The following is a 16129-nucleotide window of genomic DNA, read 5'->3' as shown; positions in this document are numbered from 1 at the left end:
CCACAAGAGGGGAGTTGTAAGCAGTGCAGTATCTGCACCACCTGATCTCTTCAGTATTATTCACCACCTCTCTTTCTTCTGGACACCCATACAGATGATAGTGCCTTGTAACCAGTATATAAATATTACCTTAATGGAGGCCAAGCCAACAGTAGTTGACATCTGTACTTGCTTCCCTTTTTTAAAAAGTGGCGTCGATCAGGACTAGAAGAAGTCCAGTTTTTAAAAAGAATTCTGCCAGTTGTGATGCCAAACAAATTGCCCTCACACTTCAACTGTGTAAGCAAGTATTTCATGAGGGTCCGTTTGAATCTTATGCCACAGTGCCTGTCCTGTATCACTACACTCGGCCACATTTCTTCCTCTCCTGCCTTGATCCAACAGCTGAATAACACAATTCAGGAATGAATGCAGCTGAATACCACCACTCGCATCTTGTTTGAAAAGAAGTCTGATTCTTTGTGGGATAAAGCCAAATGCCTATTTTCTACAGATTCTACTAGAATGGTAGTAGAGGTACTGCAAATAGACTGAATGATCCTTGACTAGGGAGGGAGGAGTCTAATCAACAATTCCCATGCTGCTTATTAACCAGAGACTCCTGCTGTAAAGTGAGGATAGAATCAGGCTTGGCTGTGATGTGTCCCTCCCTCCTCTGCACAACAAAAAGAGATGTCAATATTCATACATGGGTTTTGAGCAAGGTGGCAAAGGTGACTTTGCCTTAGCATCAGCTTCACATTTAGACAGAAAGGTGGAAAATTGAAAGGGTTTTTTCTCCCACCAAATTTTCTGCCCTCTTTTGAAAGTCTTAACTGGGAAGGGGATCCATTGTTTTGGAGTCTCTGGTGCCTCGCTCCAACTCTAGTCTTCATCTGGAGCCTTAATGGTGATTTTCTGCAGGCTGTTCAGACATCACAGCCAAACCAAATCCGGATCTCCCTTAATGTCCACACATCCAACAGGGGTTACTGGTTGATGATCAGGAGTAGGAACCTTGGCCGGTTTTTCTAATGCAGGAGCATTAAGACTAATGCTTCCTCGGCTGGGATCAGTTAATTCAACACATAGCAAGGATGGAACTTGTGACCTGTAAGGCTCAGCTAGTCACTGGATAAACTCGCTGAATCATCCTTGGAATGGATATTTTCAAAAAAAGTAATTAAAAAGTGGAATTCTGAACCAATCTATTAATATTGGAATTTGAATACTTACACTCATTTTCTAGTCTGGAGTTGCTTCTGAATGTGGGAGGAGGTATGGCCAAAGAATTGTTTGCTTATCTGCTTCTCGGGATGTAAATGATGCTGACATCAGATGGTTTGAGGTGGCCCAGCATTGACGTGTAAGGACCCCCAAAGTAAGTTTGCAGTGTCCTTTTCTTGGGCCTTGAGGCCTTCTCCGGCAGTAGATAGAAGGCCCTGAGGGTGGCTGCCATGCACACAACTCCAGACACCTGTGTTGTGACAATCAATTTGCAGAGCCAGGCCCTGCCTGGAAATGGGCCTCCACCTTTTATGTGACTTTTGCCATTCTTGAGACTCAATGCACCAAATTTGAGCACATTACAACTTGGAAAGGCATAGCACTCTTTTTTTTTTATATATTCATTCATAGGATGTGGGTGTCACTGGCTAGGCCAGCATTTATTGGTCATCTCTAATTGCCCTTGAGGTGGTGGTAGGCCACTTTCTTGAACTGCTGCAGTCCATTTGGTGTAGGTACACCCACAGTGCTGTTAGGAAGGGAATTCCAGGATTTTGACTCCGTGACAATGAAAAACTGTTCATATTCTAGGTCAGGATGGTGTGTGACTTGGAGTGGAACTTGCAGATGGTGATGTTCCCATGTGTGCATGCTGTTCTCGTCCTTCTAGGTGGTAGAGGGCATGGGCTTGGAAGGTGCTGTTGAAGGAGCCTTGGCGAGTTGCTGCAGTACATCTTGTTGATGGTATACGCTGCACCCACTGTGCAACGGTGTTGGAGGGAGTGAATGTTTAAAGTGGTGGATGTGGTGCCAACCAAGCGGGCTGCTTTGTCCTGGATACTGTCGAGCTTCTTGTTGGAGCTGCACTCATCCGGGCAAGTGTAGAGTATTCCATTACATTCCAGGCTTGTGCCCTTTAGATGGAGGAGTTTGGGTATCCATGGGTTGAGTCACTCACCTTAGAATACCCAACATCTGATCTGCTGCTGTAGTCACTGTGTTTATGTGGCTGGTCCAATTAATAGTGAAGCCCAGGGTGTTGATGGTGGGTGATTTGGCAATGGTCATGCAGTTGAATCTCAAAGGGAGAGGTTAGATTTTCTCTAGTTGGAGATGGTCATTGCCTGGCACTTGCGTGGCGCGAATGTTGCTTGCCATTTCTGCTCTCGACCTCTGTAAGGGGAGGCACGGGGAAAAATACTGTGAGTGAGGCCTCAAAAGGGTTAGTATTTGAAAAGAAAATACTAAAAAAATATGGGGAAAAAGCAGGAAATTGGCATGATGTAGATAGCTCCTGCTGAAAAATTAGCACAGGCTCAATGGACTGAATGGCCTCTTTCAGTGCTGTAATTCCGAAGATCCTAGGAATACACAGGTTCCACTAGCGTTTTCTCTATAGTTCAAACCGCTTTGTTTTTGGTGTACGGACAACTCCACTTTTATTTTAATAGTAAAATTGAAGTAGCCATTTGACTGCAGCCCTGTCTACCCATCAGTTAGATCAGGTTGGAACTCTGCCAAATGTTATCACACTTTGCATCAGGTTGCACTGTAGTGCTGTTATATCCCACGCCCTATTTTCCAGTGTTGGTGATCTCATTGAGAGAAGACCCTATGTGAACATTAGGTCCAAAGTTCTGTGTAGACGTAGTGTCCTGCTTTTGTAAAGCTGCACTGTATTGTGTTATAATGGACTGGATTTTACCGGGCTCCGTGGGGGGTGGTGGGGTGCCTGAAGATGGGTCCGGAAGAGGCCCACCATGGACCTTGACCCCGGGAAGGCCTGGCCTGATCCTCCCAGCAGCAGCAAGGCTCTGTGGCGGCACCCCGGGGCTGCTGGGCGACGGGATCTCAATTACAACATTCAAATGAATAAATTTACATAAACTTACCTGCAATCTTGAGGGGCTGCCGCGATCTTCGGTGCGGTGGCCGTCACTCCCGTGCTATCAATTCCGCGTCCGGGGAAAGGCGGCGTGGGGAGGGGGTCAAGCACACATCATGGGTGTAGGGGATGGCGGAAAGGGTTGAACTTCAAACTTTGTGCAGTCTTTGCGGGTTTGGGGGGGAGGTCAGATGTGAAAGGTAAGTGTTCTGGGCGGGGGAGGGCAAATAGCTATTATTGGGTGTGAACAAGGGGCATTAGAGAATTATTTAATTAACTTTAGGGGGCATGTGTTTAAAAATTTAAATTAGGCAGCAGGGCTGGCTGTCCTTTGAAAAATGGTGCCAGTGCTTCTGCACAGGCAGCTGACGCCATTGACCCTGGCACGAGATTTGGGGGGGGGGGGGGCAGGCCGGGCTGGGCCACCCCAGCTGTTTAAATGAGCCACCACGCTTGAGATCGCAGTGGCTCTTTGGCATGTGCGGGCTGCCATATTTTGAGCTCAGCGGCAGGCTTTTAAAATTCAGCCCAATGGGTCTCCACATCTTAACGTGATAAATAGAAATAGGCCTGTTCTTAGGCTGAGAATTTTCTGACTTCCTCTCACTTCACCATAAATGGGGTTTCGGGCATAGCATTAACAAATGAAATGCACAGAACGCGATCCAACACACTGTGCACAAGCCTGTCCACATTTTGCAGTGGTGGATATTGCGGCCTCTGAATCTGCCTTGGAAAAGTATGATGTTTAATTAACATTTATATCAGACTCCCACAGTGTAATTGGGAACCCGATTTAAGATTGACTGCTGCTGCTGCACAGGTTTCCCAGAGCTCGGGAAACTCGGCCGTTAAAGGGAGGTGAGTGCTGTTGGCTCCATAAGATGTATTTTTTCCAGCACTCCTTATTTCTCTTCAAGGATGCCTTCAGCCTCTCCCACCCCGATTGCCAACCTATCACTGGCTCCAATTGGTGACCTGTCACCAGCCCCGGTTGCCAAACTACCACCAGCTCTGATCGCGAACCTCGCCCAGCTCCGCTTGCTGACCTCCCCCATACAATCTCTCACCTCTCTTTCCCTCCGATTGCTGACGACCATCCCTGTCTCCCATCCATCATCCAGTTTATCTATTCAGCTGGCTGCTGGGTGGCAGATGGACCTACAAACTATTAATGATGTCCTGCCTCTAATATCAGTATCCATGGCCTTGTGGGGTTTTTAAGGGCATTTTGGATCTCATCACACCCTCCCTGCCTCCCTGTAAATATTAGGCATTATGGCCTCACCAGTAACATCGTCCTACAGCTTGCTTGCATTTTTAATTTTTCCTGCATTACATAACAATGAAACCACACAGAACCTTGGATAAATTCCATCATGTATTCCAAAAGAGCATTTTTCTGCAAAGGTGATCTAGGACAAGACAGTTCCAGTGCCAAAGACTAACTCATTCCCTTTATTTTAAATTTCAAACAGGTCATTGCTATTGTTATGGACATTTTCACTGACGTGGACATCTTCAGGGAAGTGCTCGAGGCTGCAGCAAGAGGAGTTCCAGTCTACATAGTGCTTGATGACTCTAACTTCAATCACTTTACCAGTATGTGTGAGAAACAAGGAGTTGACCTTCAGAGGCTGATGGTAAGACTTTCTTGATTCAGAGGTCCGAAATCCTTCCTCACCTAAAGTGAATATAGCCTAGAAATAAGTTGGTGCCTGGTTTTGGAATTGCAGTTGTGAAGTATGCCCGAAACATGCATCTTCTAGATGGTATAGGTTACAGATTTGGGAGATGCTATAGATGCTATGCATTGCAGCCCTGGTATTCCAGTGGGGGCGGGATGGACACGTGCACTTTGATAGTGAGTGAGGTACCGATCAAAGGGGCTGCCAATCTTTTTGATTGTTGTTACACCTGTATCCATCCAGATAATTGGAGAACATATCATCAAATTCTTGACCTGTGCTTTGTAGTTGGTGGACAGGCTTTGGGAAGTCAGGAGGTGAGCCACTCATCACAGAATATCCACCCTCTGACCTGTTCTTAGCCCTGCATTTATGTGGCCAGTCCAGTTAGGTTTCTGCTCAAATGGCTAGGTCATTGATGGTGGGAAATTTGGTAGTGGTAATGTTAATTGAATGTGAATAGACGGTGGTTATTCACTCTCTTGTGAGAGATAGTCATTGCCTGGCACCTGTGTAGCATTTATGTTAAAAGCCCTAAGTCTGGACCTTGTCTTGGTATTGCTGCATGCAGATACAAACTGTTTAGTTATCTGATGAGTTGCAAAAAGGAGGGAAGGTTATTAATGAAGGAGTAAATGCCACCCAGTACATTTATAATATTGCATTGTTTGTGGGCTTGCAGTGGGTCATAGACACGTGCCAACATCCACTCAGAGAGAATTCTATTATGGGAGGTCAGCTAAGATGGCGCAGTGGTTAGCACCGCAGCCTCACAGTTCCAGCGACCCGGGTTCAATTCTGGGTACTGCCTGTGTGGAGTTTGCAAGTTCTCCCTGTGACCACGTGGGTTTCCGCCGGGTGCTCCGGTTTCCTCCCACAGCCAAAAGACTTGCAGGTTGATAGGTAAATTGACCATTATAAATTGCCCCTAGTGTAGGTAGGTGGTAGGGGAATATAGGGACAGGTGAGGATGTGGTAGGAACATGGGATTAGTGTAGGATTAGTATAAATGGGTGGTTGATGGTCGGCACAGACTCGGTGGGTCGAAGGGCCTGTTTCAGTGCTGTATCTCTAAATAAATAAATAAATAAATAAAATAAAAATTAAGCAGCTGAAGATGGTTGGGCCTGAGACTCTGAGGAACTCCTGCAGCAATGTCCTGGGGCTGAGGTGATTACCCTCAACAACCACAACCATCTTCCTTTGTGTTAGGTATGGCTCCAGCCAGTGGAGAGTTTTCCCCTGATTCCCATTGACTTAAGTTTTTCTAGAACTCCTTGATGCCACACTTGGTTGAAGTCTGCTTGATATTAAGAACAATCACACCACCTCACCTCTGTAATTCAGTTCCTTTGACCATGTTTGGACCTAGGCTGCAGTGAAGTCAGGAGCCGAGTGATCTTGGCAGAACCCAGTCTGAGCATCAGTGAGCAGGTTATTGCTGAGTAAGTGCCACTTGATAGCATTGTCGATGACACCTTCCATCACTTTGCTGATGCTTGAGAAAATACTGATGGGTTGAGAGTATAGTGTTACAACCAGGTGAGAAAGGGGTCCAGGGGTCCCTCTCAGCCTTCAGCTGGTCTTACCTTAACAGGGTTTAATATTAAACACTGTGTTTTTAGCTCCCCCTTGGTGAATCTTTGTTCACTGCTTTCCAATTATAAGGCAAAGAAACCAGCCAAACAGGTTTTCTTAAATTTCAACCTTTCTTCTTTAAACCTATTAAACTTAAACTCTAATTCGGTTAACACCTACAGATACATGACGCGCCCACGCTAGCATGCACACGCGATACACCCATGCTGATAGAGAGAGAAAAGAGCAGAAGAAATAAAGTGGAAAAGTTTGAGGCAATATCTGAAGATGGTTTTGTTACTGTTCTTAGAGCTCGCTATAGAGTCCTTGATTGTAGGTAGATTTTGTTTTTCATTGGGGCCCAGTATTTTTAAACCTTGTTCAATGTCGGAGGCTTTTCTCGCTTGAGGTTTAGCCCAGGTTCAGTGGGTTTGGAGTTCTGTGAGAAAGAGGGAGAACCAAACAGGAACGGTCTTCTCATTCCAGGAGCAAAAAGTCTCAGTCTCTCTCTCTCAAACTGTCTGTACAATTTAAAAAAAAAACTCAGGTTGCCCAGCAGGTTAGTCATGTGACTAGCTGGTTTGATCATGTCTGTTTGTGGATTCGGCCATCTTAGCGGTCATCCTGGAATGTGAGCTTCCTCACCTTCAATGTCTGGTGATCAAAGTCCATTGTGGGTTGAATGTGTCAAGGCCTGGTCCTTTGTCTCCACAAGCACTGTATGTTAGTATGTAAATATTTTTTCCAGCCATGGCTAATCTGTTTAACAAGTTATTTCCTCACTCCAACACAGTTTAAAATCAATGTTCAAATGACAAAATTAATATGCCTCATTCTTGGCAGGTGGGGGTCTGCATGACAATACTGATGGGGCAGTAAATGGCTGGATTGGATTTGTCCTTTTTTGTGGACAGAGCATACCTGGGCAAATTTCCACATTATTGGGTAGATGCCAGTACTGTAAATGTATTGAAACAGCTTGGCTAGGGGTGTGGCTAGTTCTAGAGCATAGGCCTTTGGCACTAAAGCTGGGATATTTTCTGGGCCCATTGAATTTGTTGTGTCCAGTGCAGTCAGACAATCCTTGTCATGTGGAGTGAAACAAATTGACTGAAGATTGACATCCGTGAAGGTGGGGATCTTAGGAGGAGGTCAAGAAGGAATATTCACTCGGCACTTCTGCCTGAGGATGGTTGCAAACGCTTCAGCCTCATCATTTGCACTCACATGCTGAGCTCCTTCATCATTGAGGAGGGGGATGTTTATGGAGCTTCCACCTCCCATTGTTTTTTTTAATCATCCACCATCATTCGTGACTGGATGTGGCAGGGCTGCAGAGTTTTGACATGATTGGTTGGTTGTGGCAGTGCTTACTTGTATCTATAGATGCTGGTTTTGCTGTTTAACTTGTAGTTTTGTGTTGTAGCTCTACCTTATTTTCAGACATGCCTGACACTGCTGAAACATGTCCAGGAGGCATGGGCAAAGGCAATAGTTGACTAACCAAAAAAACAGACCAGCTTTCAATTGTCCCTTTTGAGTTTCAGTGTTTTGATTGTTCTTTTGTTCAGTTAAAATAAGAAAATGTGCTCATTCTATCAGAGTGGAAACACGCCCTCAAACAACTTTAACATGGATAAGTCAGCAAATTCTATGCTAGTGCTAATAATGCATATGCATTATATTTACAGTATGGAAGCCAAAGCTGTTAATCAACAACTTTTCTGCACATTGTAATCAGAGTAGACTGCTAAACATGTTGGATAAATTGTAAGGTACATTTAAACTTGGAAGGCACAATAAAAGCAATCTGAGTAATGTATTTTATTTCATACATTGCTATCACAAACTACGATAAAGTGGTGAAAGTGAAACACAGTCTCAGGCAGCAAACCACGCAGCTTTATGCTGTGTTGTTAATATGATAACAACATAGGAGATACTGTAATTGAAAGTGGTTTAATTCCAGGAATAATGACCTCATCAGGATGAGGGTTTGTTTTCTGCCAGAGTTGGCATCATCATGTGCTTTGTTGGCTGGATGGTAAAGGTTTTAGGCGGCTAATTGTAAGAACTGCATTGCTAGCTCACATATTACTTCCCAGACCTTGTCCCCATTCACAATAACAAAATGATGTATAGTAGTAAATCTCTTGTATTGATTATGGGTAGTCCAGGGCCCGGAGTGTGGCTTCCAGTGTTTACTGTGGTCCTGCTCCAACATAACATTTCAACATACAATGTAACCTGCTACACAGGTCTTCCCTGTGCCATAATAGACCAAACTTACTAAAGCAATTTGTCCTGTGATGAGTGTGAAGTAATTTTATTTTCGCATTTATTCATTCTTGAGATGTGGGCGTTGCAGGCAAGGCTAGTATTTGTTGCCCATCCCTAATTGCCCTTGAGAAGGTGGTGGTGAGCCACTTCCTTGAATCACTGCAGCCGGTCGTGGCAGTTTTGATATAACTGAGTTACTTGTCAGATTGCGCGAATGGCAAAACCATGAACACTTGTCTGAAAGCAAAGAAAAAGGAAATAAAATAGGAGCAGAGGTTACAATTTGAAATTGTTGAACTCAATGTTGAGTCCGCAAGGCTGTAAAGTGGCTAACCGAAAATGAGAGGCTGTTCCTCAAGCTTATTTTGAGCTTCATTGGAACACTGCAGGAAGCCAAGGACAGGTAGTTCAGAGTGGGAGCAAGGTGGAGAATTAAAATGACGGGTGGCCAGAAGCTCAGGGGCACGTTTGCAGAATGAACTGTTAGATCAGACCGCATTGTGAATACAGCATACCAAATTGAAAGAACTGCAAGTAAATCGCAGTTTCACTTGGAAGGAGTGCTTAGGGCCTTGGACGGTGAGAAGGCAAAAGGGCAGATTTTGCACCTCCTGTTCTCGCATGGAAAGGTGTCGTTGGAAAGGGAGGGGATGATTGGGGTTGACAGAAGATGGATACAGGGTGTTGCAGAGAGAACAGCCCCTTCAGAATACTGACAGGAGATGGGAGGGAAAGACGTGTGGCATCACGCTGGAGCTGGTGGAAATGGGAGAGGATGATCCATTGAATACGGATTCTGGTGGGGTGGAAAGTAAGCACAAGGGGAACCCAATCATGGTTCTGGGAGGGAGGGGAACGGCTGAGAGCAGAAGTGCGGGAAATGGGACAGACCTGTTCAAGGACCCTGCTAACCGCAATGTGGGGGAGTCCTCTGTTGAGGAAATAGACAACCTGCCTTCAGAATTCAATGCTCTTGTTATCATTTTGATGAATCTACGCTGCATCCCTCCAAGACCAATATATCGGTCTTGAGATGTGGTGCACAAAAATGAATGCAATACTGCCTGGAAAGATAGGAAGAGAAATAGGCAAGTCAGCCCCTTGTGCCTGTTCAGCCATTCAACTAGATCAGTGCTGATCTGTACCTTAATTCTATCTACCTGCTTTGGTCCATAACCCTAATACCCTTGCTTTCGTAAGGAAGGTTGCATCATTGGACCAGATGTGATGGAGAAATTAGAAAATGGAGTAGAATCATTGCAGGAAGCACGGTGTGAGGAAGAGTGGTCAGGGTAGCTGTGAGTCAGTGGGCTTATAGCGAATATTGGAATTATTTGGGGAGTTCACTAATAATGAATATTAGGGAATGCCCATAGATGTTATCTATATGCACTTCCAGAAGGCATTCAATAAGGTTCCACTAAACAATTTATTTGCAAAAATTAGAGTGCATTATATTGGAGGAGGCCTTTTACCTTGGATATTGATTTGAAGGTATGAGACAGAGTGGTGTTAAGGGGAATGTGCTCTGATTGGTGGGATGTGACATGTAGTGTTCTGGATCTATTCTTGGTCCTCACCTTTTCACCTTGTTTATTAATAGTTTGGCTGAAGGAATAGTGAGTCATATATCCAAGTTTGCAACTAAATTAGGAGGAACAGTAAATACTGCAGATTGGAGCAGGAAGTTGCACAGGGGTATAAACAGTTAACTGGGCTGGATTTTCTGGCACTGGCAGGGCTCCCAGCACCAGGATGAAAAGGCAGGGGGAACAGCACCTCGGCCTTTCCGAGCATGCCCCCCCCACCCACCCTGGCGCGATCTTGGTTTGTTCAGCACTTAAGCGGTTGGCGTCGGGAACCCCGTCCCTTTAAAGATGGGGATCCTGCCTCCAAGGACTGCTGGCCAATCAGAGGCTCGGCAGTATCGGCAGCATCATCGGGAGCGGTGGCCACTGCCGGCACTGCAGAGGTCTCGGGGCCCAGGTCCAGCGCTGGAGCCCCAGACCTCAGTTAAGTGAAGTGCTGTTGCAGGGGCCAGTCCGGAAAGCCCTGGCGAGAGGGGATGGCGGGTGGGTGTGTAGTGCAGGGCGAGGATGGTCCAGGGAGGTTGCGTTTTTCCAGGTGGGGTTCCTCTGTGGGCCGCAGATTGCCCAAGGAAGAGGGACCACCCTCACCGCACCCCCCCCCCCAAGCCCACAGGGAGGGTGCCTTGTATTACTGGGTGACTTTCCCCCCACTTAAGGGCCTCAATGGCCTCTGGGAGGGAAGGCTGTCATTGGCCTATCCCTCACCTGGCAAAATCGCCTGGAAACGGGGAGGCGACAGGCCCTGTGGCCCTTGCTTCCCGTTGCAATTCTATGGGCCCCTGCCTCGGAGGGGGGGGCTTTAAAATCCAGCCCAAAATTATGGACAAAATTATGATGGATGGCGTTCAATGTGGGAAAGTGAGAGCTCATCCACTTAGGACCCAAGAAATGTAAATCAGAGTATTTTCTAAATGGTAGAAATTAGGAACTATAGGGGAGCAGAGTGATTTGGTAGTCCAAGAGTACAAATCATTAAAAGCCAGTAAAGAGGTCCAAAAGCAATCACAAAGGCTAATGGAATGTTTGCATTTATCTCAAGAGGGCTATAATAAAAAGGGGCCAAGTTACATTACAATTATGTAAAGCTCTAATTAGCCTGCATCTGGAGTACTACGTTCAGTTCTGGGCATGCACCTCAGGAAGGATATATTGGGGTTAAAGGGGATATAGTGCAGATTCACTAGGATTATAATGGAGCAAAAAGGGTTAAATTATGAAGGCACATTGCTTAGACTGGATTTGTTTTCCCATGATTGCATAAGATTAAGATCTAATGAGATGCTTCAACTGATTAAAGGATTTGATCGGGTAGGTAGAAACTATTTCCTTTGGTAGATGAATCCAGAACAAGGCATATTCTTAACATTAGAGTTAGCCCGTTCAGGGGTGATGTCAGGAGGCACTTTATTCATGGTAGTGGAAATCTGGAACTCTTATGCCAAAAAGCTGTTGAGACTAGCTCAACTGAAAATTTCAAAACTGATAGATTTTTGCTGGGGGCAAGAGTATTGGGGTTATGGAATCAAAGCGGGTAGATGGATTTAAGATACTGATCAGCCCTGATCTAACTGAAGGCCAGAACAGGCACAAGGGGCTGAATTACCTACTTCTGTTCCGGTGTTTTTGTGCAGTACTGCATTCATTTTTGTTTGCACCTCTCCTCAGGCTGAATGTATTGGTCTTGGAGGGATGCAGTGTAGATTCATCAAAATGATAACAGACTAAGCAGTTTAAATTCTGAAGGCAGGTTGGCATAAACTTCCCTTGAGTACAGAAGATTGACAGGTGATGTGATTGAGGTGTTTGAAATGTTAGAGATTTGATAGGGTAGTTATATCTATATCTCTTTGGCCTCCTTATCTCGAGAGACAATGGGTAAGCGCCTGGAGGTGGTCAGTGGTGTGTGGAGCAGCGCCTGGAGTGGCTGTAAAGGCCAATTCTAGAGTGACAGGCTCTTCCACAGGTGCTGCAGAGAAATTTGTTTGTCGGGGCTGTTACACAGTTGGCTCTCCCCTTGTGCTTTTGTCTTTTTTCCTGCCAACTGCTAAGTCTCTTCGACTCGCCACACTTTAGCCCTGTCTTTATGGCTGCCTGCCAGCTCTGGCGAACGCTGGCAACTGACTCCCACGACTTGTGATCAATGTCACAGGACTTCATGTCGCGTTTGCAGACGTCTTTAAAGCGGAGACATGGACGGCCGGTGGGTCTGATACCAGTGGCGAGCTCGCTGTACAATGTGTCTTTGGGGATCCTGCCATCTTCCATGCGGCTCACATGGCCAAGCCATCTCAAGCGCCGCTGATACAGTAGTGTGTATAAGCTGGGGATGTTGGCCGCCGTGAGGACTTCTGTGTTGGAGATACAGTCCTGCCACCTGATGCCAAGTATTCTCCGGAGGCAGCGAAGATGGAATGAATTGAGACGTCGCTCTTGGCTGACATACATTGTCCAGGCCTCGCTGCCATAGAGCAAGGTACTGAGGACACAGGCTTGATACACTCGGACTTTTGTGTTCTGTGTCAGTGTGCCATTTTCCCACACTCTCTTGGCCAGTCTGGACATAGCAGTGGAAGCCTTTCCCATGCGCTTGTTGATTTCTGCATCTAGAGACAGGTTACTGGTGATAGTTGAGCCTAGGTAGGTGAACTCTTGAACCACTTCCAGAGCGTGGTCGCCAATATTAATGAATGGAGTATTTCTGACGTCCTGCCCCATGATGTTCGTTTTCTTGAGGCTGATGGTTAGGCCAAATTCATTGCAGGCAGCTGCAAACCTGCCTATGAGACTCTGCAGGCACTCTTCAGTGTGAGATGTTAAAGCAGCATCGTCAGCAAAGAGGAGTTCCCTGATGAGGACTTTCCGTACTTTGGACTTCGCTCTTAGATGGGCAAGGTTGAACAACCTGTCCCCTGATCTTGTGTGGAGGAAATTTCCTCCTTCTGAAGACTTGAACGCATGTGAGAGCAGAAGGGAGAATAAAATCCCAAAAAGTGTGGGTGCGAGAACACAGCCCTGTTTCACACCACTCAGGATAGGAAAGGGCTCTGATGAGGTGCCGCCATGTTGAATTGTGCCTTTCATATCGTCATGGAATGAGGTGATAATACTTAGTAGCTTTGGTGGGCATCCAATCTTTTCTAGTAGTCTGAAGAGACCATGTCTGCTGACGAGGTCAAAGGCTTTGGTGAGATCAATGAGAGCAATGTAGAGGGGCATTTACATCGTTGTTCACGGCATTTCTCCTGTATCTGACGAAAGGAGAACAGCATGTCAATGGTCGATCTCTCTGCACGAAAGCCACACTGTGCCTCAGGGTAGACGCACTCGGCCAGCTTCTGGAGCCTGTTTAGAGCGACTCGAGCAAAGACTTTCCCCACTATGCTGAGCAGGGAGATTCCACGGTAGTTGTTGCAGTCACCGCGGTCACCTTTGTTTTTATAGAGGGTGATGATATTACGGATAAACAAATTCATGTGGTGGGTTTATCAAGAACAAAGGGATACAATCTGAAAATTAGAGCTAATCTGTGCAAGAACAAAGTCAGGAAGCACTTTTTCTCACAACCGTTAGCGGCAATCTGAAACTCTCCTCAAAGTCAGTAGATGCTTGGAGAAAAGGAGCTTTTAAAGATAATGGATTTTTGTTAGGTAAGGGTATCGCGTAATATGGAGCAATTGTAGGAAAATGGAGATGAGGTGCAAATTAGCAATGACCTTACTGAACAGCAGAGCAGGCCCAAGGAGCAGAATGGCCTACTTCTGTTCTTAATGTTCCTATGTTCCTATTTTTAGCTGTATAAGCTGCCCTTTGTGAGAAAGGAACATGGTGGTAGAGTGGAGACAGAAAAATAATGTTTCAGCAACTTGATTTGGTTTGATTTGTGGTCATGGCTGTTTTGAAATTGCAAAGTTTGAAAATAAATGTGATTTGATTTAATAGTGTTTCACTGGTTGTTTGCAAACAGATTCAAATTCCCGGCGGCACCAAGTGCCACAACGGGTAGGCAGCCAGGACCAGCACTGCATAGGGGGGAAAAAGGGGGAGTGCAGGACATTGTCGGCCTACAGTGCTGTGCACTCTGCATGGGTGGACTGGGTCTCAGGTGGTCTGCTAGGTAGGACTGGGTCTCGGGCGGGAGTGCCAGGGGAGCAGGGTCTCGGGCGGGAGTGCCGGGGGAGCAGGGTCTCAGGCGGGAGTGCCGGGGGAGCAGGGTCTCGGGCGGGAGTGCCGGGGGAGCAGGGTCTCGGGCGGGGGAGCAGGGTCTCTGGCGGGAGTACCAGCTGAGCAGGATCTGTGCTGGTGGAAGGTGCAGGTGAGTCATGGGACGGTGCATCCTCTGACTGCAGATCCTCCCTAGAGGTGGAATTATGTCCCCTTCTGCTGGAGTCTCTTGCGGACGCTGACCTGCATAAGAGAACACAAACATATGTGAGTTAGTCTGTGCAAATCTCGTCATGCCAACCATGCAGGGTGTCTCCATAAATGATCTAGATGTCGATGGAAGACAATCCTCACTCTCTTGCGCGGAGACTCCAGTCTCGCCATCAGATTTTGACCAGCTGCCCTGGGGCCCCACCACTTCAAGTGCATCCTCTTCCGTCGTTGAGAGAGGCCAAAGATCTGGGATGCCTCTGCCAATCTGGGTTGTCTCCCTGCTGTTATGGGCCCTCTTGTCCTGCAAGTGGAAAGATGGAGATAGTCATACTTTGCAGAGAGATCAACATGATAGTTCTGCTAGTGTCAATCCATTGTCCTCTACAGGGGTATTCTATATAGCTCATCCTCCTGTCCAGGGAGGTGAAGAGGGTGAACTGTGACCAAAATGAAGCCATGCATCTGTCAGGATGAGATGACGCCTAACCCCCTCGGCCAGTATAATTGTAATGCCTCCCTCTCCATGTCCCACTTTCACCTGCATAGCTACATGCAAACCCTAAAAAGGAGAGGTATGGAGCAGTTACCTTGGCAAAACGAAGGAGGTCATTGACCCTCTTGCGGCACTGTACCCATGCTCGGGGAGTGGGGGTTGGGGCGATCGCATAGCTGCTGATCTCGTCTGCGATCTCCATCCAGACTTTCTTGGTCAGGCAGGAGGAGCTGTTGACGTCGATGGGGAAGAGAACTTCCCAATTTCCCTTGCTGCCTGAAGGAGAATCTCCAAGGAGGCATTACTAAACTATGGGGCCACCCTGTGTCTTGCCTCTGCCATCTGTGTGGTCTGTCTCCAGGGGTAGGTGTGTCTGGAGTCACAACTGCAATGGCTTCACCAGCGAGCACTTCAAATGAGTCCAAGGCAGCAATGCAAGCAGGGCTGGCAGGGTGTTCGATATGGTGCCAGCACCTGCTCCAGAGTCATCCGATGCCACGCGATTGGCTGGAAATGCAAATGATCCCATCCCTGATAGCTTCCATTATTGCAATTGGCCGCCGCCCACTTGTCTAGCAGGAATGGGGCACATTTCAGCCCTTGAGTGCAGCTGGCCACTCAGAGCACTGGATAACTGAGTTTACACTGATATACCTTAATGAGACTTTAAAGTACAAATCTCATTCATATAAAATCTGTAATAATAATTGCCAATCACTTCATAAACTTTTTTAAGGTGCAAGTAACTTTGTTCCTCCCTCCTTAAAAACTCTTATTCGTAGTTATTTACATCATGCTCTTGGAGAGTGGTAGAGTGGAATTCTGTCCAACCTACAGCAATGGGAATCAACTATATCCCAAATCCCAGGGATGGGATCATTTGCATTTCTGGAGCAGATACATCACCCCTGTAAAGGTGAATTAGCAATGTGAGCCCTGATCTTCTGACAGGAAAAGAGAGCAGGTTAAGCCACTCCATAGAAGCCCTTGCCAGGCCAAAATAAAAATGGTCCCAAGGGATTTGGCTGCACAGGAG

General features: G+C 46.5%; 1 protein-coding gene across 2 annotated transcripts in view; it reads left to right on the top strand.

Annotated features, from left to right (window-relative positions):
• Window positions 1–16129, top strand: part of fam83b (family with sequence similarity 83 member B) — a 46207-nt gene that overhangs the window by 4585 nt on the left and 25493 nt on the right. For both annotated transcript variants that reach the window (XM_068017346.1, XM_068017337.1), the window contains exon 4: window positions 4570–4734. In XM_068017346.1, coding sequence (XP_067873447.1) covers window positions 4570–4734 — 165 coding nt within the window. The remainder of the gene's footprint in view (window positions 1–4569; window positions 4735–16129) is intronic.

Source organism: Heterodontus francisci, chromosome 3 (assembly GCF_036365525.1).
Source record: "Heterodontus francisci isolate sHetFra1 chromosome 3, sHetFra1.hap1, whole genome shotgun sequence".
NCBI classification, from domain to species: domain Eukaryota; kingdom Metazoa; phylum Chordata; class Chondrichthyes; order Heterodontiformes; family Heterodontidae; genus Heterodontus; species Heterodontus francisci.
This window is presented reverse-complemented; position numbering and strand designations above follow the sequence as displayed.